Source organism: Rhinichthys klamathensis, unplaced genomic scaffold, assembly GCF_029890125.1.
Source record: "Rhinichthys klamathensis goyatoka isolate OS25496 unplaced genomic scaffold, OSU_Roscu_1.1 h1tg000601l_1, whole genome shotgun sequence".
NCBI lineage: Eukaryota > Metazoa > Chordata > Actinopteri > Cypriniformes > Leuciscidae > Rhinichthys > Rhinichthys klamathensis.
The window spans coordinates 6,423-30,279 of NW_026607056.1; the positions used below are offsets into that span (position 1 = coordinate 6,423).

General features: G+C 36.1%; 2 protein-coding genes across 3 annotated transcripts; one reads left to right on the forward strand and one right to left on the reverse strand.

Annotated features, from left to right (window-relative positions):
• The first annotated feature begins 1,421 nt into the window (after positions 1-1,421).
• slc43a1b (solute carrier family 43 member 1b) lies at positions 1,422-20,444 on the forward strand. Of its 2 annotated transcripts, none has more exons than XM_056240483.1 (15): positions 1,422-1,676; positions 10,204-10,361; positions 10,493-10,679; positions 10,867-10,922; positions 11,121-11,197; positions 14,209-14,301; positions 14,423-14,556; positions 15,702-15,841; positions 15,926-16,072; positions 16,328-16,363; positions 17,277-17,409; positions 17,501-17,630; positions 18,330-18,403; positions 18,767-18,890; positions 18,994-20,444. In XM_056240483.1, exons 2-15 carry the CDS (start codon positions 10,208-10,210, stop codon positions 19,174-19,176), a joined length of 1,668 nt encoding a protein of 555 aa, XP_056096458.1. In that variant the 5' UTR covers positions 1,422-1,676; positions 10,204-10,207; the 3' UTR covers positions 19,177-20,444. The 2 variants fall into 2 exon arrangements, with proteins under 2 accessions (XP_056096458.1, XP_056096456.1); XM_056240481.1 differs by having other exon boundaries at positions 1,423-1,676; positions 15,923-16,072.
• med19b (mediator complex subunit 19b) lies at positions 19,499-23,645 on the reverse strand. The gene is made up of 6 exons (XM_056240485.1): positions 23,330-23,645; positions 22,244-22,366; positions 21,922-22,055; positions 21,562-21,658; positions 21,386-21,480; positions 19,499-20,791 (listed from the first exon to the last, which is right to left on the reverse strand). The coding sequence occupies exons 1-6, from the start codon at positions 23,535-23,537 to the stop codon at positions 20,726-20,728; spliced, it is 723 nt and encodes a 240-aa protein (XP_056096460.1). The 5' UTR covers positions 23,538-23,645; the 3' UTR covers positions 19,499-20,725.
• Positions 23,646-23,857: the final 212 nt, after the last annotated feature.

Consider the following 23,857-nt stretch of genomic DNA (forward strand, 5'->3'; position numbering starts at 1 on the left):
GAATACAAAATTAAGGATAATTTTTTGGCTTCATTATCTCGAGAAGATGAATCTTTCCCATAGCGTAAGCTAAACTTACGCAATACTCGTTCCCTCTCTGCAGTATCCGGAGGAAGTTAAAACCTCATTTAGTGGAGAAAAAAACCCTCACTACAGCCAGTTACAGTTTTTCTGTATTGCTAAAACACTTAACTGAACCAAATTCTCAATAGTCGAAACCAATTTGTCGAATAAATCACTCTTTCCGTAAAACATTAAACAAGTTCAGGTATAAACACTGTTTGCAAATCTCAGGCACTCCTTTTTCAAAACTCTAAACACATTCTCACTCACTAAAACACATTTTGCACTGTGACATATGTTTCGAAATGCAAAACACAGGCAGGCGAAAGTTAAGCACAACTGCAACACAGTTGTCATCGTTTACACACGACTCAAAATTGTTCACACTTATTTCTAATGATGTACATAATACAATTCAGAGTCCCAAAATTTACTCAAAATGTTGCACTGAATGTTGATACCAACAATGGATGGAAACAATATAAGAGGGAGAGAAGGAAGAGGATGAGTAAGAGGAGGTGAACACGCAGGAAGAGCAAGGTGTGGAGAATGTTGCTAAGGCTGGATCTGCTTTAGGGGTTTTCCCTTTGCCTGCAGAGATGACATTGTCTGAGAAGTGGAGAAACTCCTCCGACCGGACCAACATGAAGACATGATGCTGAAGCAGAATCAAATCTCTCTCACTGACCTTGATTTTGCAGTTGCACAACTCTGAGTGTACTTTACTGTAACATGCTTTTCGTTTTACAGCTTTTACTGTAACCTTTTTGGCTTTTGCAGTTGGGTCACTGTATTTTCACAGTATGCAAGTGGTGAATATACAGACATTCAATAGGCCAATGTATACTATTCAATATTCAGTACAATACTATACTTGCAGTGGATGTATACAATTTATTCACCTTACTACTGTAAGTTGTCATATAGGCTATACTTTTTTACGTAATTACAAAATTTGTTACAATATACTTTTTTCCTGTAACTGCATGCTTTGGATTCTGTGTTCTCCATTTTTTGATGTAGTGTCTAATGAATGATCTGTGGTGTTTGTCATTTTGACTCGCTGTGTGATCTGAGAGCATTGTTTGATTTTGAGCACAGATAAAATGGTTTTGAGGCAATTGTTTGATTTTGCCAGAAGAGTCAGCGGTTCTGTGAATGTGGTTTGAAATTTTGTTTTTTTGTTTAAGGTTTTGAGAAAGTGAGTGGTGGTTTCAAGAAATGTGATTTATAGCAATTCAGAAAAACTGTAAATAAAGTTTCGGCGGTCAAAGCCACACGAGGGCGCCGCTGACACTGCGAATGATCAGGCTTCTACACTAACAATCAGTCTTGTGTGCTCTCTCGGAAACATCCATAAATTGAGTTTTCGTTTGGGAAAGGTTGGGAGGAGGGTCGATGCCGGGAGCCATTTATAGACATAAAGAGAAGGGAAAGAGAAAGAGCATAATAAACTTGACATATCCTTTTTAGTTTGTACAAACGTACGAGTACAACCAGGAGTGCACGAACAGAAAAACGCAAAATTATAGCACCACGTTTTGGAAAGGATACCAACACTGAGGAAAACCAGACACATGCCATTGCTATAAATAACAGTACATAACACAGTGGTAAGTTTACTCTCTCCATGCTTCCAAGATTTTGGAAACTTGTTTTAAGAGTCAAGTTTATAATTCAATGCTCAGTTTTTGCAAAACATAACAAAGAGAGATTTGTAGGCTAATAGCCCACATAACTGGCAACAGTTTCTTTTCTCGTTATCAGTTGATTTTCTAAGGTGTGTGTGTATACTTTGGTGGCATACGAAAACTTTGCATAAGAAACTAAATTGACTGCTTTAGCTTATTGATTTTTTTATTATCTTGTGTTGAGGGTCGTGCGTATCATTTTATGAGATTTTATTAAAGTAGAATATCAAATTACACAATCCAATGCAATAATGAACATTAAAATAGGCTATAGCTGATTAATTACGGCATTTTACAATTGGCAATCTCAAGTCCGCGGTGTTTTTTCCTTTAGGAAACTGAAGTGCGCACGCGGCACTTCTTCCAGTGAGCTGCTGAGCACGCGGTAGAAACTGCAGCCAGTGTGAAGGAAACAGCTGTTTGCGTGTGTGTGTGGTCCTGTCTTGGTAAACCATACGTCATGGGGACAAAATGTCCCCACAAGGATGGCAATACCAGAAATCTTTGATCTTGTGGGGATGTTGGTCCTCATGAGGAAAAGTGGTGATAAATCACATTAGATACTAAAGGAAACTATAGGAAACTACTATAGGAAGTTACTATAGGAAACAACATGTCTTTTTGAAAATGTAAAAATACAGAATGTTTTCTGTGATGGTTGTTTAGGGGATAGAATATTCATATTGTAGCCTACAGTATAAAAAATATTGTCTATGGAAAGTCCCCATAAAACATGGAAACCCAAAGTGTGTATTTGTGTCTGAAAGAGAGAGAGAGAGTTGAGCGTCATTACTTTGGAAGGCTGCTTTTGACCTTTTGAGACTCAGATATCTTGTCTTCTTGAGTGGAAGCATTTCTTCATAAATTGCCCCAGCTAAGTAATGTTTTGCTATGTTCATACGGTATTAAGCTATGAAAAATGTTTCTTAACGTTCTTTGAAAGTTCAAAAAGTAAATTGTGTTTCTTGGTTATGCAAGCGTTAACGGAACATTCAATTTTATCAATATGCAAACATTATGGGAACATAAAACATTACTTTCAACGAACATTCTATTAACATTAGCTACTGGAAGGTTCATAACTTTGACAGAACCTTGACAGCACGTTAAGTTCTGAGAACGATGTTAGCTGGGGTTGCACAAGTTAAACTTTTGAATTGTTAATTAGGAAAACACTTTTGTACGGAGCCCCTAAAGGGACATTGTGATGGAAAAAATATGAGATGGGAGAAAAAAAAATTCATTCAGTCGCAAAGAATTGAAAAGTTTCTTGGGTGAATGCAGGCACGGCGCCAGGATTCCAGGTTTGGATGGGCCAGACCAATTGTGGGTGGGCCTTAAATTAAAAACGTTATCCAATCACTGTTTAACCTAATAAAAATTACTGACTAATATGACTAGTACGTAGGCTAGATTTTAATAGCTTGGTGCTCTTTAAATATTTTGTTGCATTGTTACAAAGTTTCGGTGCATATGGAGTCAGGACGGACCTATCCGCGATCGCTCTCCTTGGTCCTGACCAAAGAAGAGCGCTTTGGAATCTCCATTACGCATCATACCTGGGCTGCGTTTCCCGATAGAAGAAAAAGCGGTGTTCTTTATAAAAGAAGCACTTCAGAAATAGTTGGAATTGCATTTATTAGGACTCATGGTATAGGCAGAGGCGCTGGCGCCCTGCAACGGCGCGGGTCGCGCTAGCAGCGATAGTCGTACTATAGCGGGTGGCAGAGACGAAGATGTGCTAGGTGATGTGGATCTCAGCTTTCCTTCATCTCCTGGTTGCAGCGATGACGACTGTACGTGCGCGTTTAAGGTACCTAAACAACGACTGTTGCAACATTGTCCTTTACTGGAAATTATTTTCACACTTTCACAAGCTAATGATAAGCGCTGAAGCTGCAATATTTCTGGAGACATGGAGTGGGTAAAACATTATTTTGACCACTTGAGTTTTGTTTTGTAGAAAGACATTTTTTTTTAAAAGATTTTCGTTTCGTATAAATTGTATCTTAATTTTGATCAAAGTTTTATCAACCAATTGCCCGTATTTAATAAATAAGAAGCAATATATAGCAGACAATGTAATAAGGCGCCGGCACGATCACTTGCATTGCACGACAACTGGAGCATGTTTCCGCCACAGTAAAAAATAAAAAATGTAATTGCGATTTTTTAATCTCACAATTCTGACTTTTTATCTCAGAATTACATGATAAAGCGGCAATTGCAGGTTAGCTATAAAGTCAGAATTGCGTGATATAGGCCTAAAGTCGCAACTGTATGTTATTAAGTCAAAATTGCGTGATATAAAGTGCGAGAAATATAGCTTGAAATTCTGACTTTTTTTCACAGAATTGCATGTTTATATCTCGCCATTCTGACTTTATAATACGCAATTGAGAGATATAAAGGCAGAATTGCATGATATAAAGTCGCAATTGCGTGTTACAAAGTCAGAATTGAATTGTGAGATATAAACTATTCTCGGGTAAAAAAAAAAAAAAAAAAGCAATTGCGACTTTATTTCACGCAATTCTGACTTTATAACACGCAATCGCGGCTTTTTTTTACGCAATTCTGAGTAATAAAGTCAGAATTGTGAGATGTGTACTCGCAATTGTGAGATAAAAAGTCGCAATTATCTTTCAAAATGTTTTATTCTATGGCGGAAACAAGCTTCCATAGTATAGGCTACTATAGCCTATAGTCCTATTTAAGTAGCCTAATTAAATTAATATAAAGGGGCGATTTGCCCACTAATGGCTTAAATGAACAACTAGGGGAAAAAAATAGTCGGAGGCCTTATTCCACATATCTTGGAAGTTCGAGCCAGCAGGCCATTCTGGGTTGAGCGCGCGACCCTGCGGAATGAGTGAGCAGAGCGGAATATTCAGAAATGCGCTCTCCGCTTACATGCTCTGATCGGAACAAATCCGAACACTGTCTGCTGAACTTGCGCAGAAACATCAAAATAGACATAACCAGCTTTTTAAAATTGTTTTTAAAACTAAACATTTAGACTATTTTAGCACAAATTATGTGCTTATTGGCGATTTTTTTTATAATTATTGACAAAACATTTTTGAAGAAAAGTTTTGGGTGGGCCTGTTGAAAAGTGGGTGGGCCTAGGCCCGTCAGGCCCACCCATAACGCCGTGCCTGGGTGAACGTAAGCATTTTGTAAGCAAATACAGAGTTTCTCATATTATTTAGTTAGTAGCCTAGTATTGCATGTTTAAAAACATTGTGTTAGAAGAACATTTTATATTTTTAGTAATCCCAGAGCAAGCATGGGAAATCTGAGAAACCCTTTTACAGTGTGCACCAGGGAAATAAAATATTTGTATTCAAGGTCAAGACTATAAATTACAACAAGAATACAGATAAGTTGTGCTTCTCATCAACAGTAAGCAAATCATATTTTGATTCAGTTGAATGTGTTCATTCAGTAAAGGATTCGTCAGACTGATTCAACCCGGTAACTCCTGAGTTTGTTCCAAATTCAGCAACTGACTCATACTAATGGTTTGAATCAGACTAAACAGGTCACACTTCATGTAAAGAGGAGCAGGAATCACTGTTTGGTTCTGCAACATATTTGTGGTGTTTCATGTCAAAAATATATGTAAATAAATACAAGTTACGGCATCAATTAACTTGTTAGAATTTACTTGACTCATTTGCTAAAACAATTGCAAATGGAACTTTTTGTCTGTAGGTGTGCTGTATAGGTCCTTCTCAAAAAATTAGCATATTGTGATAAAGTTCATTATTTTCCATAATGTAATGATAAAAATTTAACTTTCATATATTTTAGATTCATTGCACACCAACTGAAATATTTCAGGTCTTTTATTGTTTTAATACTGATGATTTTGGCATACAGCTCATGAAAACCCAAAAATCCTGTCTCAAAAAATTAGCATATCATGAAAAGGGTCTCTAAACGAGCTATTAACCTAATCATCTGAATCAACTAATTAACTCTAAACACCTGCAAAAGATTCCTGAGGCTTTTAAAAACTCCCAGCCTGTTTCATTACTCAAAACCGCAATCATGGGTAAGACTGCCGACCTGACTGCTGTCCAGAAGGCCATCATTGACACCCTCAAGCAAGAGGGTAAGACAGAAAGAAATTTCTGAACAAATAGACTGTTCCCAGAGTGCTGTATCAAGGCACCTCAGTGGGAAGTCTGTGGGAAGGAAAAAGTGTGGCAAAAAATGCTGCACAACGAGAAGAGGTGACCGGACCCCGAGGAAGATTGTGGAGAAGGACCGATTCCAGACCTTGGGGGACCTGCGGAAGCAGTGGACTGAGTCTGGAGTAGAAACATCCAGAGCCACCGTGCACAGGCGTGTGCAGGAAATGAACCAGAACCACTTTTGAACCAGAAACAGCGGCAGAAGCGCCTGACCTGGGCTACAGAGAAGCAGCACTGGACTGTTGCTCAGTTTAGCATGTCATTCGGAAATCAAGGTGCCAGAGTCTGGAGGAAGACTGGGGAGAAGGAAATGCCAAAATGCCTGAAGTCCAGTGTCAAGTACCCACAGTCAGTGATGGTCTGGGGTGCCATGTCAGCTGCTGGTGTTGGTCCACTGTGTTTTATCAAGGGGAGGGTCAATGCAGCTAGCTATCAGGAGATTTTGGAGCACTTCATGCTTCCATCTGCTGAAAAGCTTTATGGAGATGAAGATTTCATTTTTCAGCACGACCTGGCACCTGCTCACAGTGCCAAAACCACTGGTAAATGGTTTACTGACCATGGTATTACTGTGCTCAATTGGCCTGCCAACTCTCCTGACCTGAACCCCATAGAGAATCTGTGGGATATTGTGAAGAGAAAGTTGAGAGACGCAAGACCCAACACTCTGGATGAGCTTAAGGCCGCTATCGAAGCATCCTGGGCCTCCATAACACCTCAGCAGTGCCACAGGCTGATTGCCTCCATGCCAAGCCGCATTGAAGCAGTCATTTCTGCAAAAGGATTCCCGACCAAGTATTGACTATTGAGTGTATAACTGAACATAATTATTTGAAGGTTGACTTTTTGTTGTTGTATTAAAAACACTTATTTTATTGGTCGGATGAAATATGCTAATTTTTTGAGACAGGAATTTTGGGTTTTCATGAGCTGTATGCCAAAATCATCAGTATTAAAACAATAAAAGACCTGAAATATTTCAGTTGGTGTGCAATGAATCTAAAATATATGAAAGTTTAATTTGTATCATTACATTATGGAAAATAATGAACTTTATCACAATATGCTAATTTTTTGAGAAGGACCTGTATATCAGTAAAATGTGCATGCTTAAGTTATTTTAAAAGGCATTAACTCTTAACAGGGAACAAATACTTTTTCTGTTTGAATGGAACTCAACGGAGGATATATTTTAATGCGCTGAATAAACATTTGTACAGAAACAGTTCATCATTTAATAAATTGACTGTCTTCTATTCTTCAATAAATATATTTTTGTTGTCGTTTACATTTAGACTTGGAGATTATCACAAAAAATAGTTTTATAAGATGAATTAAAAACAAAAAATTCTGACATTACTGTTAAAATACTGCTCATGCTAATGGTAATGGTCTGGTTTGTATGTACAACAGGATCCATGTTCATATGAGTGTTACAGCAATGATTATTCTATGTGTTGGTGAAATCAGATAAGATGCTCATGGTGTGCCATGAAGGTCTGTGACTATTTCTGGTGTCAACAGGTCAGGGGGTGTGTTGACATGTGCTCGATGGATAATAAAAATACTTCAGCCTCTTTTATCCATGTGTTGAGGACACGTATAAAAAGCTGAGTTCAGATTCAGAATATAAACAGATATAAATCACTTGTAAACTCGCAGATTGCAATGATTTGGGAGACAGACACTTGAACTTCGTCCTAAATCGCTGTCTCCCATTTCATTTTGCAAGATAGACTTGTGCTGTTGAAGAATGTGCTGAACAAAGAGGACAAGTACTGACATAAACTTGTAACAGTTCTGTTTCTGATTGCCCCCCCCCCCCCCCCCCCCTGAACTCATTTCATTTCTGTTGTTCACATACAAGTTATAGTGAATGAACTGGTCTCATTTTCTCAGTTTTCTCATTTAATAGTCAATGAGTGCTGGTTCTTGGTGTGAAAAGGTGTCTATTCAATTCATACTTGCTTAAATTCACATTGGTCTTCAGTTCACATTCTGGCATGAATGAGTCTAAGATGCAGGCTGTTTTTTTTTATTAATGTTTTGTGTTTGTTTTGTGTAAAACTTTGGGCAAGTAGGCTCTAAAAGTGTAGATCACTAAAGACTTGGACAAAAGTGTAAAATTGGGTGTAACTCATACAGGTACACTCAACTCAATCTTTTCTTGTTGTCGTTTAAATAAATTTGTACAGTATGTATGGTCTAATACTCTAATTCATTTTGTTATGCCTACTAAATGCAAAAAATTAAAAGGATTAATATGGATTTGAACTGTTGTTGGCCTTTTGCTAAACATTTGCATAAGGAATGAAGTTTACTTTAATTAAGCAGAGTAGTAAATAAACGGATGTTAATTAAACCATCTCGTTAGTGTCTGATTGGATCTAGATTTATTCCTCCACTTACAGAACAGGAAATGAAAATTATTCATGTACTTAGTCCCAAAGCAGATGCAAATTAAGTAAACTTCCATTTGACAAATTTAAACTTATTGTATAGGCAGCCCCATTTCCAGAAAAGTTGGGACATTTAGTAAAATCCAGTAAAATCAAGAATCTGTGATTTGTTCATTCTCTTGAACCTTTTATTTAACTGACAAAATTACAAAGATCTCCAAAGTTCTCACTGACCAACGTAATTGCACTTTGTAAATATAAACACATTTTGATTTTGATGGTTGCAACACACTCCAAAAAATGTTGGGACAGAGGCAAGTGAAAAGATTACAGAATATACTGTATATGTTTTGTAAAAAAGTCCACAATTTGCAGGTGAATTGGTAATAGGTGAATGTATCATGTTTGGCTATAAAAGATGATTGGCTTCTCTGTCTTTGCAAGCGAAGTTCATGGCTCATCACTTTGTTCCAAATATCATGAGAGAATTGTTAAACAATTCAAAACTCACATTTCTCAATGTAAGATTGCAAAGAATTGATTTCTTTCACCTTCTACCTTACATAATATTGTGAAAATCTCAGTACGTGTAGGGCAAGGCAGTAAACCTCTGTTGAATGTGCATGACCTTTGATCCCTCAGATGGCATTGCATGAGAAACTGTCATGCTACTGTGTTAAATACAGCCACATGTGTTCGGGAATACTTTGGAAAACCATTGTCACTTAACAGTCTGACGCTGCATCAAGAAATGCCACTTGAATCTCTTTTACACACGGAGAAAGCTATCAGTTCTTTGCAGAGATGCTGCCGAGTTCTCTTGGCCCGAGTTCATCTCAGATGGTCTAAAACTCAGTGGAAATGTGTGCTGTGGTCAGATGAGTCCATGCTTCAGCTTGTTTTTGGGAAGAACCGATATTGAGTTCTTAGTCCAAAAGATAAAAGGGACCATCCAAACTTTCATCAGCAACAGGTTCAAAAGAAAACATCTGACATGGTATGGAAGTGCATCAGTGCAAATGTTATGGGTGACTTGCATGTGTGTGAAGGTACAACTGATGTGGAGGCATATATTAGGATTGTACAGAGACATAAACTGCCTTCAGGGTGACATCTATCCTGGGAAGCAAGACAATGCCATGCAGGCCTCATTCTGCACATGCTAAAATGGAGGGATTTTTAGACACTCTACACTGTCGAGTGGATGTGCTTGGCTGCCTGCCTGCAGTCCAGATCTGTTTCTTATTGAAAATCTATGGCCCATTATAAAAAGGAGAATCAGACAACGACGAACACTGACTGTGGAGCAGCTGACTTGTATATCAGGCGAGATTGGTCAAAAATTCCATGCAACAATCAGTATTCTCAGTCACCAAATGATTTAAAATTGTAATTAAAAAGAAAGGTGATGTGACACAGTGGTAAACATGCCTCTGTCCCAACATTTTTGGAGTGTGTTGCGGCCATCAAAATCAAAATTCGTTTATACACCGTAAAAGCAAAAGTTGCTGCCTTCAATTTTTAAGTACAATCAACTTTTGTCATTTCAACTTAAATTACATTAAACACTTACATTAAAAACGAATTGAATCTTGTATAACTTATAAAAAAGCTTAACTTATTTTGATGAGTTAAAGCAATGTAAAAACATATGTTGTCATAACTTATTGATCATATCATTTTTTACAGTGTATTTACAAAATACAATTAAGCTGGCCATGCAGTGAAAACATTGGAAATTCAAATGTCGAACACTTAAGGATAGTCCTGTTCTTAATGAACCGTATTGAATTGTTGTATTAAAATCATGTGAACTTGTGAAATCATGTGGTTTGTTTCATTTTCCAGTGCAATGGCTCCGTCACTCTCGCAGGCCTACAGGAGGCGCTGGTGGATGGCTGTCACGTCAATCATAGAAAACCTGCTCTTCTCTGCCGTGTTGTTGGGTTGGGGTTCCCTTCTTATCATGCTGAAGAACGAGGGCTTCTACTCACACCTGTGTTCAGGTACATGATTAGTACACATCCACACTGACAGGCAAAGTCTTACTCTGAGTTGTTACTAGCAGGTATAGGAAACAACAACATGCAGAGCTTTAAAGTGTTTGACTGTCTATTTCTTCCTCTGATACTATTAGAAAATGCCACAGAGAGTCACACTAACGCGAGTTTGACGGAGCGGCCGATTTGGCTGAGCTGTATTGAACAGGAGGAGATTCTGAATCTGGGCTTTACGATTGGCTCGTTCATCATCAGCGCAGCCACTCTGCCACTAGGTGTCCTGATGGACAAATTCGGGCCACGTCCAATCAGATTGTTTGGCAGGTGAGAGACATCTATCAGTATAAAACTTGAAAAGACTTTAAGTTTGAAGGTGTTCATCTGCAGTGCGTCTGCTGCATGTGAACATGAAATTATATGTATGAATATCCATCACTATCCATCACTCTTGCCCTCTGTAACCCACATCATGGTCACTTCCTCCAATTCTCTGTTTTTATGACTCTTGTAGTTCATGTTTTGCATTCTCCATGGCTTTGATTGCAGTCGCATCTTATGATCCAAAAGGTCAGTATGTAATGCTTATTTATGCTGATTTTATTGTTAAATGAACATTCAGATCCAACGTATAATGAAACATATACCACAGAAATAATATATATATATATATATTTATTGCTAAATCGTTTCACATGTCTATAATTAGTGATTCTGTATTTTTAATGTATTATAAGTAATATAAGCATGGTTTCTGTTTTCCCTCAGTGTTATCAGCTCTCATATTTCTTGCTGTCTCCATGAATGGGTTTGGAGGAATCTGTCTAACCTTCACGTCACTAACAGTAAGACACATTCACACATGTTCACATAGATAAAAAAAAAAGAATAAATAGATACAAAATAGACTGACTTACAGCAATCTTACATCAATTCAGTTCTTATACTGCATATATACCCAAGATAACTACCATAATGATAACTATGCAAAGTTGCCATTCGAGCTGTTCTATATTCTGAAGCCGAGTTTGAATGTGTTTGGGTACATTATTATATCATGAACACTGTTTCTTAGTGGGTGCATGGTGATCATGTTGACACTGGACTCTATTGGTGTTTACATGTGTATATGTGTCTTTATACACAACCGGTCAAAAGTTTAGAATAACTTTTTAATGTTCTTGAAAGAAGTCTCTTATGCTCACCAAGGCTGCATTTTAAAAAAAGAGAGAAGAAAAATACAGTAAAAAACAGCAATATTGTGAAATACTTTATTATTACAATTTAAAAGAATGTTTTCTATATTAATATATTAATGTATTCAGCAAATCTGAATTTTCAGCATCATTACTCCAGTCTTCAGTATCACACGATCCTTCAGATCTAATATTCTGATCTGGTCTTTAGAAACATTTCCTATCAATGTTGAAATCAGTTTTACGGCTTAATATTTTTGTGTAAGCTCTGATCATTTTTTTTTCAGGATTCTTTGATGAATAGAAAGTTAAAAAGAACAGCATTTATTTGAAATATAATTTTTTTGAGTGTCTTTACTGTAACTTTTGATCTATTTAATGAATCCTTGCTGAATAAAAGTATTAATTTCTTTAAAAAAAAACATTAAGCAGCTGTTATTAACTGTTTCAGCATTGATAATAATAAGAAATGTTTATTGAGCAGCAAATCAGCATATTAGAATGATTTCTGAAGGATCATGTGACACTGAAGACTGGAGTAAGGAATAAATTACATTTTAAAATATTTTTTGAATAGATATAAAAAGAATTTTACAATATTGCTCTTTTACTGTATTAATAATCAAATAATCAAAAAATAATTGGCGAGCATAAGAGACTTGTGTAAGCTGAAATGTAAGTATTGTAAGTCTTTGGCTGATCACTTCAGTGCTGCACATGTTTTCCATCCCCTCACTCTACATTTCAGCATGCAGATCAGCCAATCACAGCACAGTTCCGACTTCACGCCCTCAACTCCGCCAAGCCCACCTTCTCTCAACACAGCACACATTAACAACCACTGTCCTTGCTTTCTCTCACGCACTTGTGTCCCCCTTGCTTTTACCATACCAAAAACAACTGCGCCAAACAAATCTTCCGTAACCTACCATATATTAATGGACCATACATTTATTATAAGAATGAATCTAGATTATATTTCGTAATTCACTTCATGCATGTGGGTATTTGTTCCCATTTTACTTCCATAATACAATGTAGTTCTGAGTACAACAGCATATTCAAAAAGCAAAAATGTATGACAGGAAATGATTTAATTCATCTGGGTTTGATTTGAGGGTGAAAAGAGTTTGTTTCTTGGTAGCTTTATTAAACTGTGTGTGACTTGTAAATGTGCCAGATTATTTGCCAATTAGATCATTTTGTCTTATAGACATGCAAACATTGCCACAATGTTCCCTTCTAGCTTACCAACCTCACTGAACTCTTCCACCCACCTCTCTCTGTCCCGTATCCTCTCTCTCTGTGATCTTTGTGAATTTACTGCTGGCATGTCCTGGCTGTCAAATTTCATAGTTTCATAATGGCACACACACACAAACACGCACACACACGCACACACACACACACACACACACACACACACACACACACACACACACACACACACACACACACACACACACACACACACACACACACACACACACACACACACACACACACACACACACACACACACACACATACATACACACACACAGAGAGAGAGAGAGTCATATTATCCTATTTAAACTGAGACAAACACAAACAATTGGCATGGCAAGAGGCTGTCAATGAGAAACAGTTAATTACCAGCTCTTAAAAATAACCCTACTGTTTTAGCGTATAAATAGTCAGTAAAATGAAATACTTTCAGGAAGTTGACATGTCCTTCCGTGTGGCATACTGTATACTCCATCTGAAACTATTTAAACAGCACTTTGCTACTTTGTTTATATTATATTATACATTCAATGTACCTCATATTAATTAAACATGATTCAGGTCTTTATCTAAGTTTAATTCAGGACGTGTGTGTGTGTGTGTGTGTGTTTATCTGATTGGAGTGTTAGAGCAGTGTTGGCACAGCAGGAATAATACTTAGGTCAGCATTTTGTTATGGCTGTTGCTACCTGTGCTTCATAATACCCACACATGTATTATGATATACTAAGTGAATCAAATAAATCAGGGAACGTTTGATTTAAATTTAGAAAGAAAGATGGGCAGAATGTTTGATAAATAACAAATGACTGCTGCAACACGTTTGGAAACATTTATGCCATATCTTTTAGTAAATCACTCTTGTAATTGTGTACACATTTACAGTATTTATTTATTATTACAAATTACAGAATAATCATAAATACATAAATAAAATAATATGCTAAAATAAAATAGAATTGGGTTTTTATAATATATTATTACATGTACCAATTATATATAACTATTAAATAAATAAAATAATATAAATGTATTTATTTGTTTATTTATTTAATGTACCACACATAATTACAAATTAAATATAATTATATATAATACATATATTTAAATAATAATAAATAAATTGCATAGCATATAAATTATTTATTTATTATGTACAAATCATCATCAAACTTTTATTTCTACTTGTATAAGCAGTAGCGAACACCCTCATAAACAGTGGAAATCTTGAGATGGTACAGAGAGTCTTCACATGTTGTGTAGCTAAACGCCATTTCAAATTTCTAGCTCACAATGCTCTCTAGTGGCAACAGACACACACTACAGTTTGAATACATACTGTATATTATTAGTACATTAATTTATGATTCTCTCTTCTTGATTGATTTTCTCAGTTGCCGAATATGTTTGGAAATGTGCGCTCTACGATTCTTTCTCTCATGATTGGCTCCTATGCCTCCTCTGCTGTCACCTTCCCAGGAGTCAAGGTAATGTACAAACAACACTTGAACAACAGAAATACAAAGTATGTAGACATTATGCTCAAAGACTTTTCTCTTTCAACACAGCATTTGAACCAACATGTCCTCTCTCTGTCTTGTCCTTTAGCTGATCTATGATGTGGGCGTATCGTTTTCTGTGATCTTCTGGATGTGGGCAGGGTTCGCCTGCTTCGTCTTCCTCAACTGCTTTATTAATTGGCCGGGAGAATCTTTTCCTGCCCCTGAGGACATCAGATTCAAGTCAGTACTTGTCAAATACATACACTATATGCCTAATGCCTAAAAATATTCAGACATCTATTCTAAACATCACACCTATGTGTTATTTTAACAGTTTAATTGGTTACACTTTATTTTACAGTACTTATGTGTACTTGCAGTGTAGTTACCCAATAAAGTACTTGTAATATTAGGTAAATACATGGGTTAAGGTTAGTTTTAGGGGTAGGTTCAGGGTTAGTACTTAGTTATTACCCAGTTATTGTAACTGCTATAAGTACGTAGTATGTACACGGGGAACAGTACTGTAAATAAAGTGCTAACGTTTAATTTCATTTCAAAATGAGTGTATATATTACCATTCAAAGTTTGGAGTCAGTTAGATTTGTTTTAAATAAATCGATACTTTTATTCAGCAAGGATGTTGGAAATTGATCAATAGTGACAGTGAAGACTTTTATAATGTTACAAAAGGTTTCTATTTCAAATAAATGCTGTTCTTTGACACTTTCTATTCATCAAAGAATCCTGGAAAAGACCAAATCAGTGTATTAGAATGCGAACAGAAGAATGTATACAATATCTAGAGTCAAACCAAAATGTATTCAGACACCTTCAACATTTCTCACATTATCACAGTTTATTCGCTATAGTTTAGAAAATGGTACTAAAATATGACAAGACCTCAAGAGTTATCAAATCAGTTGATATTTCACTGGTTTTGGCCATCCTTCTGTTAGACTGTCTCACAAATGAATTAGGTCAAATACCTGTCAGTTGTCAGCTGTTAAATTGAAGTACACAATTAGATAATACCAATTTAGGTCAACCAATTACCAAGCAATGTTTAATTTTGCTCTGCCTGTGGTGTAAAAAGGTCGCAATAGCAATTAAAGAAAAAACACTTTTTTGTTTTTAATTTTTGGCCCCAAATTTTTTATACATTTTACTGGTAGTTATTTCTGGATATAATATGTCACAGTTTACTTTATTTTGCTATCCTCACTTATATAAATGAACTATAGTGTCCTGCATCCACTAGTATTAAAATATCAAAAATGAGATCTGGTTTCTGAATCATTTTTGATTTGACTGTATATATTAGCTACACAAGATATACACAAATAATTGTGTCTATTATTGTAAAAACTATTTTTATTTCATAGTACAATGGTGAAGTTGAGTGGTAAGGTAGTGGACGATGAGATGACCGACACTGATGTGAGTCTTAAAGAGCGAGAGGTGACCAAAAAACAACCTTCTACTGATGAAGCACCCAGCGATGGGACAGTAGCAGGGAACCAGGGTAAGTCTCACAAACACACTGTCCACAAAAAGGACAAAGAATTATGAAATTGATAATAAAATAATCCTGTTTGCGGGACAGCAGGATCCCCTCCCTTTCGCCGCTCTGTGTGCTCACCGATTTTCCTGTGGAGTATCATCACGATGGCGATGACCCAGCTCCGTGTCATTTTTTTCATGGGTGCCATGAATAAGATGTTGGAGTTCCTGGTTACCCATGGTGACCCTAACCGTGAGCATCAGCTGAATATTTGAGTCATTTGTTTGAATGAAATAGAAAAATGTGAAATGAAAAGATATGCTCTTTTTTAAATGTGTTTATGTAGCTTTGCTCAAGAGCAGATGGGTAAATGTAATTAGCAAAAGCTTATAGGCGTATGCTAGTTTTGCAGAAGCATGTGTTGTGGGTGGGTGGGTGTTTGTAAGTGGGTAGTAAACATAGTTTTATATTTCACTATTTTCCACCGCCTGTTTGTGTCTGTTTTAGCCTCAGAGGAGTTGGAGAAGGTGGCAGAGGACCAAGGTAAGAAAAATCCGGTTATTTTCACCTAAACAAGTTATGTTTCTTTTGGTTTTGTAACAAACAAAGAATTTGGACACTTACGACACACTTAATGTATGAAGATATTGCACTAGTAGGTGATAAAATATCAAACCAGATTGTAATTATTTTTGAAGGACACTTTTCAAGTGAGACATTTCACAAAAAAAAAGTTTGTTGACCTTGATACCAGTTGATAAAAGTTCCAAAATGGCTCAGAAAAGTTAAATTATTTCTGAGAAAAGATCTAGCATAATTTATTTGGTTTAATACATTGATGACTAATGCAATGTGTCAGTAAAAGTACCAGCGAGTATAATATCAGTATTAAATGGAGGCCTTATTCCGAAATTCAAAGAGCTGTGTGTGTGTGTGTGTGTTTGTGTGTGTGTTTGTTTGTTTGATTGTTTGTGTGTGTTCATGTTTTTCTATCCCGATGGGGATTATGAGTTTTTTTGAAAATGTAAAAATGCTGAAAGTTTTGTGTGATGGGTAGGTTTAGGGGTAGGGTTAGTGTAAGGGGATAGAATACCGTTTGTACAGTATTAAAACCATTATGTCTACAGAGAGTCCCCCAAGACATGTTTGTGTGTGTGTGTGTTTGTTTTTGTGTGTTAGTTTGTGTGTGTGTGTGTATGCGTATGTGTATGTGTGACAAAAATGTCCCCACTAAGGTGGCAATATCCAAAATCCTTGTCCTTGTGGGACATTTTTTTGGTCAAAAAAGTGATGTTTTTTTTAAAATGTAAAAATGCAATACGTTTTCTGTGATGGGTAGGTTCAGAGGTTGGTTTAGGGTTAGGGGATAGAATATACAGTTTGTACAGTATAAAAATCATTATGTCTATGGAAAGTCCCCAACATGTGTGTGTGTGTGTGTGTGTGTGTGTTATAGTGAGTCTCTACTCGTCCATCTTTGGCACTCTTCAGCTGCTCTGCCTGATGTCCTGTCCTCTGATTGGCTACATCATGGACTGGAGAATGAAGGAGTGTGAGGACGTGGTGAATTCAGCTGAGGGAGAAAAAAGGTGAATGTGGAGAAAGAGAAGGAGTGAAATGTTGAATTATTTGTATGTGTCAGTGATATGGTTACATTTTCCCTTTCATTGTTTTCTTCAGTCCATCTGGGCCTCCAAAGAGGGACAGAAAGATCCAAAAACTCACTAACGCCATCAGAGCTTTCATCTTTACTAATATACTGCTAGTCATCTTTGGCATCATCTCCCTCATAGACAATCTACCCATACAGGTTAGACACAAATTTGTCACAAATGTGCTTATTTGTTAAGAAATATTATTATTTATATAATTTACATAATTACATTGTTTAAATATTTAATACATTTTATATAATTTATATAACCTGGAGAATTTTATTTAATTATAGATTTTATACATTTTATAATTTATAATTTATATAATCATATATAACTTTGCACATCATTTTAATGTAATATATATATATATATATATATATATGTATGTATTTATAAAATTAATTTATATATATAAACTTTACACTCATATATGTTTATATTTTATTTTGAATATCAGATTTTCAATGTGGTATAATTTATTTGGTTTAACATATTGATATCTATTGCATTGTATCAGTGAATATAATATCAGTATTGGCAACATTATTATGGGAGATGCTTTATAGCAAATTTTATATATTTAATTTAATTTATATAACCTGCAAAATGTTAAGTACAAATTGTATATACTTTATATAATATATCTAATCATATATATCATTGAATTGAATTACTGTAAATACAATTTTCCGGGTTTAAATTACAATTCAACTTTATTTCGGACCCCAGTTTTCAGTGTGGTCTATGATATTTTTGACCACGCTATATGCTTATGCTGCAAAACAAATATTTTCAGCAGCTCCTCAAAGCAACAGCAGAAATGTGATGACTGTTAATATTATGTGTTACAGGTGGTGTCTTTTATTCTTCACACTGCAGTTCGAGGTTTTATTCACTCCTGCTGTGGTGGGCTCTATGCTGCTGTGTGAGTTTTACTTTATTTTTGAGCCGCTTAAAGGTGAAACTACCTGAACACAGCAAACAACAATATGCTCGCATGAAGATTAGGCTAATAATTCCTGCTAAAAAGGAGAAATGAGGGAAAAGAATCATTTGAATCAGTGTTAATTTAGTATCACTAATATACTATCAGAGATTTTATTAATATTTTGAATTAGATTCTATTTTTATATTTTATTTTTATTATTGTTATTTATATATATATATATAGTTTTTGTTAAGTCTTAGGTTGTATTTTATAAGACACTGTAAAAAAGGCCTGAGTAAGTTGGATATGTATAATATTTGCTATTTGTTTTATCTTCAAGCTGTTTATATGTGTATTTAGCTTCCCAACCAATCACTTTGGCACTCTGACGGGCATGCAGTCCATGGTTAGTGCTGTGTTTGCACTCCTGCAACAACCACTCTTCATGTGGATGGTGGGACCATTGAAGGGCGATCCTTACTGGGTGAGACATACATTGTTGAGTGTAATACACCATTCATGTGTGCGTGACAAATGTATATTTATATACACCAAAGTACCAAACATGACACTTTTTGAATCAACAGATCAACTTGGGTCTGCTTCTGTTCTCATTGGTTGGATTCTTGCTGCCAGGATACCTCTTCTACCATCGGAGACAACTTATAAAGGAGAAGGCAGCGCGCGATAGTCTATCACTGGCGCAGGAGAGCGTCAGCCTCAACCAAACAACCGAGTCTTCAAAATACCAAACCAACGGGAACGTCTGAGCTGGAAAACATTTATTAGTGAGATGTATGTGAATTATATATAGACCTAAATTATGACAGTTATTGTTCCATTGCTTTTCAGAAACTGAATTATTAGGCTTCCTGTTCAGTCACTGTAGTGACCTGACAAATATCAAACTGAAAAAAAAAAATCAAGTGAAAGTGCAATTTAAAGTATCAGCCAAGGCTTTGACTGTGTGACTGGGCAGGATGTATTTTCAAGGCTTTTATTATTACCTGCTCTACGTTGTTGACTTGTGGAGCAAATTGACAGACAAAATGAAAGGATGCCACACTTAGCATTTTGTTAGTTAACCTTAAAAGACTTAAAAGTCTCACCATCACAACGACATTTACAGTATTTTCGTGGTTGCACCAAACATAAAAACATTATGCTAGCGCCTAAAATATGTTGTTTGGCTGCGGAAACACTGTTTTGTCCGTTATTACATTGACACTTTGAAATGTCCAGGAAAATGGTTGTAAAACAACAAGGAGGGGTTAAATGTCGACAGTATGAAATCTAAATCTACTTTTTAATATTTGTTCGCAGTGTTATTGTGCATAATTTATCAGTGCATGTTATACCAAAGACAATCATTTAGTGTTTATTCTTTCAGAAAAACTTGATCCAACTTACTGAGATAGTTTCAGAAGGAAACGTGACCTCCATGTCTCATTCAAGAAGCCTCTGTCAGAGGTTTCACAATTGACCGTAAACTCGTATTCTACCATGATATGTTCATCATTATGTATGTGCGGGTCACAGACATATTCAAATTCACTAGTATGAATAGTCACTATTTTTAAATAATGTGTCATTTAGTGGAATTTTGCTGTATGGGTAAAACTAATGTCCCATTATGACTCAGGGCAGGTAAACGAGGCAGGGTTTCATGTAACGCTCACTTTACCATGACATGGATCATTTTCATTTTAAACCTTAGGTCTGGAGTAGATCTTTTCATTGTCAATAACTTTTTGTCACATCCCACTCTCACTAAACCTGATGGACATTCAGCTTTATGTGACAACTGGTAAATACAAAGTAGTGTTTTTATTGCAGATGCCGGTATTGCACTATATTTTTTTTGTTTCAAAAGTACTGTTCTGTATGTTACAGAGCTGTGATCATGTGCTCAAAAGTTTCAATGATTCTAGTGATTTTTTTCAACATAATGGTGCTTGCATTGTGCTCGTGACTGTAAATATGCCTGAAGGGGGGGAAAAATCTAATAAATACAAAGATTTTGTCACAAAAACCACCCCATTCTCGGCTGATTGTGTTTTATTTGTAAAAAAGGTTAAAAAAATTGAATGAAAAATGTTCCATTATTCATCAATCTCATAAATAGATACAGAGGCACTTATACACTTACAAATGCAACAGATATGATGGTTTACCAGGTAAATTATGTAATAATATACTCTGACACATATACACACAAATCTGACTCTCACTGTAACTGGCCCTTTAAGGCCCAATTTTCCAGCTTGTGTATCACTTTAACTCCTTTAGTTCCTGGTTTTTCTGCCATCAAGGAAGTTCTTATCTTAAACTGCTGCTGCTGGGTTGAGCTCCAGTCATGCCTGGGTGATCAGGACTATGGCGATTCTGAAAACAGGCAAATAATACAATAATTAATAGAAATAATATATATATATATATATTTTTGTATTTATTGGAAGATATCAGATGTACTGTTGATCACAATTTAATTATTAATGTAACATTTTTATAAAGACTCATTGAATTGTTCAAAAGTGACAGTAAAGACATTTATGTTACTAAAGATTTCTATTTCAATTAAATGCCATTCTGGTGAACTTTCTAGTCATTAAAGAATCCTACACAAAATGTATCATGCTTTCCACACACACAAAAAAAAAACTGTTTTCAACGTTGATAATAATAATAATAATAATGTTTCTTGAGCACCAAATCAGCATATTAGAATGATCTCTGAAAGATCATTTGACTGGATTAATGATGCTGAAAATTCATCTTTGCCATCACAGGAATAAATTACATTCTAAAATATATTCAAGAATAGAAAACAGTTATTTCAAATTGTAGTAATATTTCACAATAGTACGTTTTTTACAGTATTTTATCAAATAAACGTAGCTTTTTGAATGTAGAAAACTATAAAATAAGTCCATTTGTAACATGTATTTTCATGCAAAGTGTGTAACAACTCCAATTAACCTTCTTTTTCTTTTTATCTTTCTTCTTTTTCTTTCTGTCTGGATCATCGTCCTTCTTTTTCTTTTTCTTCTTATGGTCTGAATCTGATGGAGTTTCTGTGGTAAAGAAGTAAGATTAACAGTTGATATGTAAGAAATCACAGTCATCTCTTTGTGTGTTTTGTGTGTGACAGTTACCTGGTGGTAAAGGATCCTGAGGCCGATGATGTTTATGTTTGTGTTTGTTCTTCTTCTTCGGCGGTTGAATGTGCATCAGTCTGTATTGCTCTGGCAACTTTGGCAGGAGAAAGAGCCACATAAAACATGCATGTAAAAAACAGCAATATATGATTGACCCACATAACCATTCACAACCAACATTGACTAAGAAAGATATAGACAATCCTCAGAGTAACAAGTCCTTCTTTTGTCTCTCACACACACACACACACACACACACACACACACACACACACACACACACACACACACACACACACACACACACACACACACACACACACACACACACACACACACACACACACACACACTTACTGGGCCAGTGTGTAGCCTGAAGCCGGTGAGCATGACCCCAGTGAGAGGACTGAAAGAGTTGTTGCACACTGGCGTCTTCTCAATGAGAGAGCGCAGAGAGCTGTTGTCCTGAATGCCTGGGCTGTCAATCATACCTGGAGTCCAGAAGGATAAAAACAAAACAATGTAGTTTCAACACAGGCACTAGCTTAACCCAGGCCTGGTGTTGTTATAAGTGAAGTCAAGTGTATACTACTGTACTGTGTTCCTTTTTCCCTACTGGAATATTTTTCGAGGAACTGCTCTAGAATCGTGAAAGTATGGTGAAAATATGCACACGCACCAGGAAGCTCCGGAAGAAAATTGCTGAGTTTCTCCTTCACCTTCTTTCCACAGAACTTGTTATAAGCGTGCTCCAGGTTGTAGTGTGTGATGAGATTAGTGTGTCCCGTCAGCTCATTCTCCACTGTCAAGAAGATATAACAGGTTCACAGAGCACTGACAAATCATTTTCCTCCCATCTCATATTTGTTTTCCTTCACCATGTCCCTTTAGGAGCTTTTTAGGGTTCTAACTCTTTTTAAACAATGAATTTACATGACTTTTCCAGTCGTTTGAGATTTACTGGATAAGGAAAAGGATTTAAAACCTTTTTTTTTTTACCTACAATTTCTACCCGATAAAATATTTTAGAGCTTGTAACTAGAGAAATTATACATAGTGTATATTCATTATAAAAATGGCATTTTAGGTTATATTAATTTGCATGACTTTTACAGGTCTAGAAATCACACCTTTAAAATGAGGCTTCCTCATAATAAAGTTTTTTCAAGACCGTGGGAATCCTGATTCTTCACAGAAAAAAAAAGTTGTTGAACAGGCTTAATTATAATAAGAAATATATTGATTACTTGTTGTTTTAGCTTATTTTAAAGCTTGCTGTCTTATTTTAAGTCATCTTGAGGCCCCCTTGGTTTGCTGAGAACCACTGATCTATATAGTGACTATTGTTACTACAACAAAACCATAACACAATTATATGCAATATAAGCGAATTTTCTCAGCTGCTAACTATTGTTACCAGGCTAGTTTATAGTAAGGGTCTTACATGACATGACATATATTTCATACACACCACCAGTACTCATTCCATCATTGTGCATGTGTGTTGAAGGTATTAATAACGGTAAAGGTATTATTAGCACCACGGCATTGGCCACTATGGTATAATAATTAACGTTACCATGGTACATTAAGTACAGCACCTAAACGTGCCAATGCTTTGTGGACTTGATACCTACCAAGGTATTCTTATTATCATACCATACAATCACTATACAACGGCATTGACACTGACACAGTGCGTTATTACATAATTACTACGAAATCAATAAAACCGAAAATTAAAAACACAAAAAGAGGCGCTCACTGGGCAGTTCTCGCAGCAGGTAGAAGGGCTCGTTCATCGCGGAGGGTTTTCTGATCGGACCCCCCTCATCCCCCATCTGATGCGGGAAACAGATCGGGCCCATGTTTTGGGGTACCTGAGGTTTCCCAGATCCAAAGCCCAGCGCAGACGGTCCTGATGGACCCTGGGAATCAGGCTGACCGTACAGCGAGGAGAAGATTTCTGTCATGTTGACAAAACTACCCTACGATGTTGTGATGATTGTGCGGACGTTTGTATTGGGTTTACTATGAGTGAACGTCCCTCCCTTACGTTCTGTTGACAATTGCTTCCGGTTGTTCTTTGTACCTTCCTTGGGGAAATTACCGTAATTTATCAAGTAAGTTACATACATGATCCTATTGAGTCCAGTTCCTACGTCTGACTAAATAAACTCACATAATGCGTCCTAAATGCATTATATAGTTTAATACTGCAATTTAATTGCAAAAATAATTGTAAACGAGGAGATAAACAATTCATGTTTTTTGTGTCAGTGACGCACGTTAA

Coding starts and splice junctions, on each gene's coding strand:
- slc43a1b (XM_056240481.1), top strand. CDS start 10,208: ATGGCTCCGTCACTCTCGCAGGCCTACAGGAGGCGCTGGTGGATGGCT. Junction 11,198..14,208: donor TAACCTTCACGTCACTAACA/GTAAGACACATT, acceptor TGATTTTCTCAG/TTGCCGAATATGTTTGGAAA. Junction 15,842..15,922: donor GACAGTAGCAGGGAACCAGG/GTAAGTCTCACA, acceptor TTTGCGGGACAG/CAGGATCCCCTCCCTTTCGC.
- med19b (XM_056240485.1), bottom strand. CDS start 23,537: ATGACAGAAATCTTCTCCTCGCTGTACGGTCAGCCTGATTCCCAGGGT. Junction 22,056..22,243: donor TTTTCTTCCGGAGCTTCCTG/GTGCGTGTGCAT, acceptor TCTGGACTCCAG/GTATGATTGACAGCCCAGGC. Junction 21,481..21,561: donor TCAGGATCCTTTACCACCAG/GTAACTGTCACA, acceptor TCTTTACCACAG/AAACTCCATCAGATTCAGAC.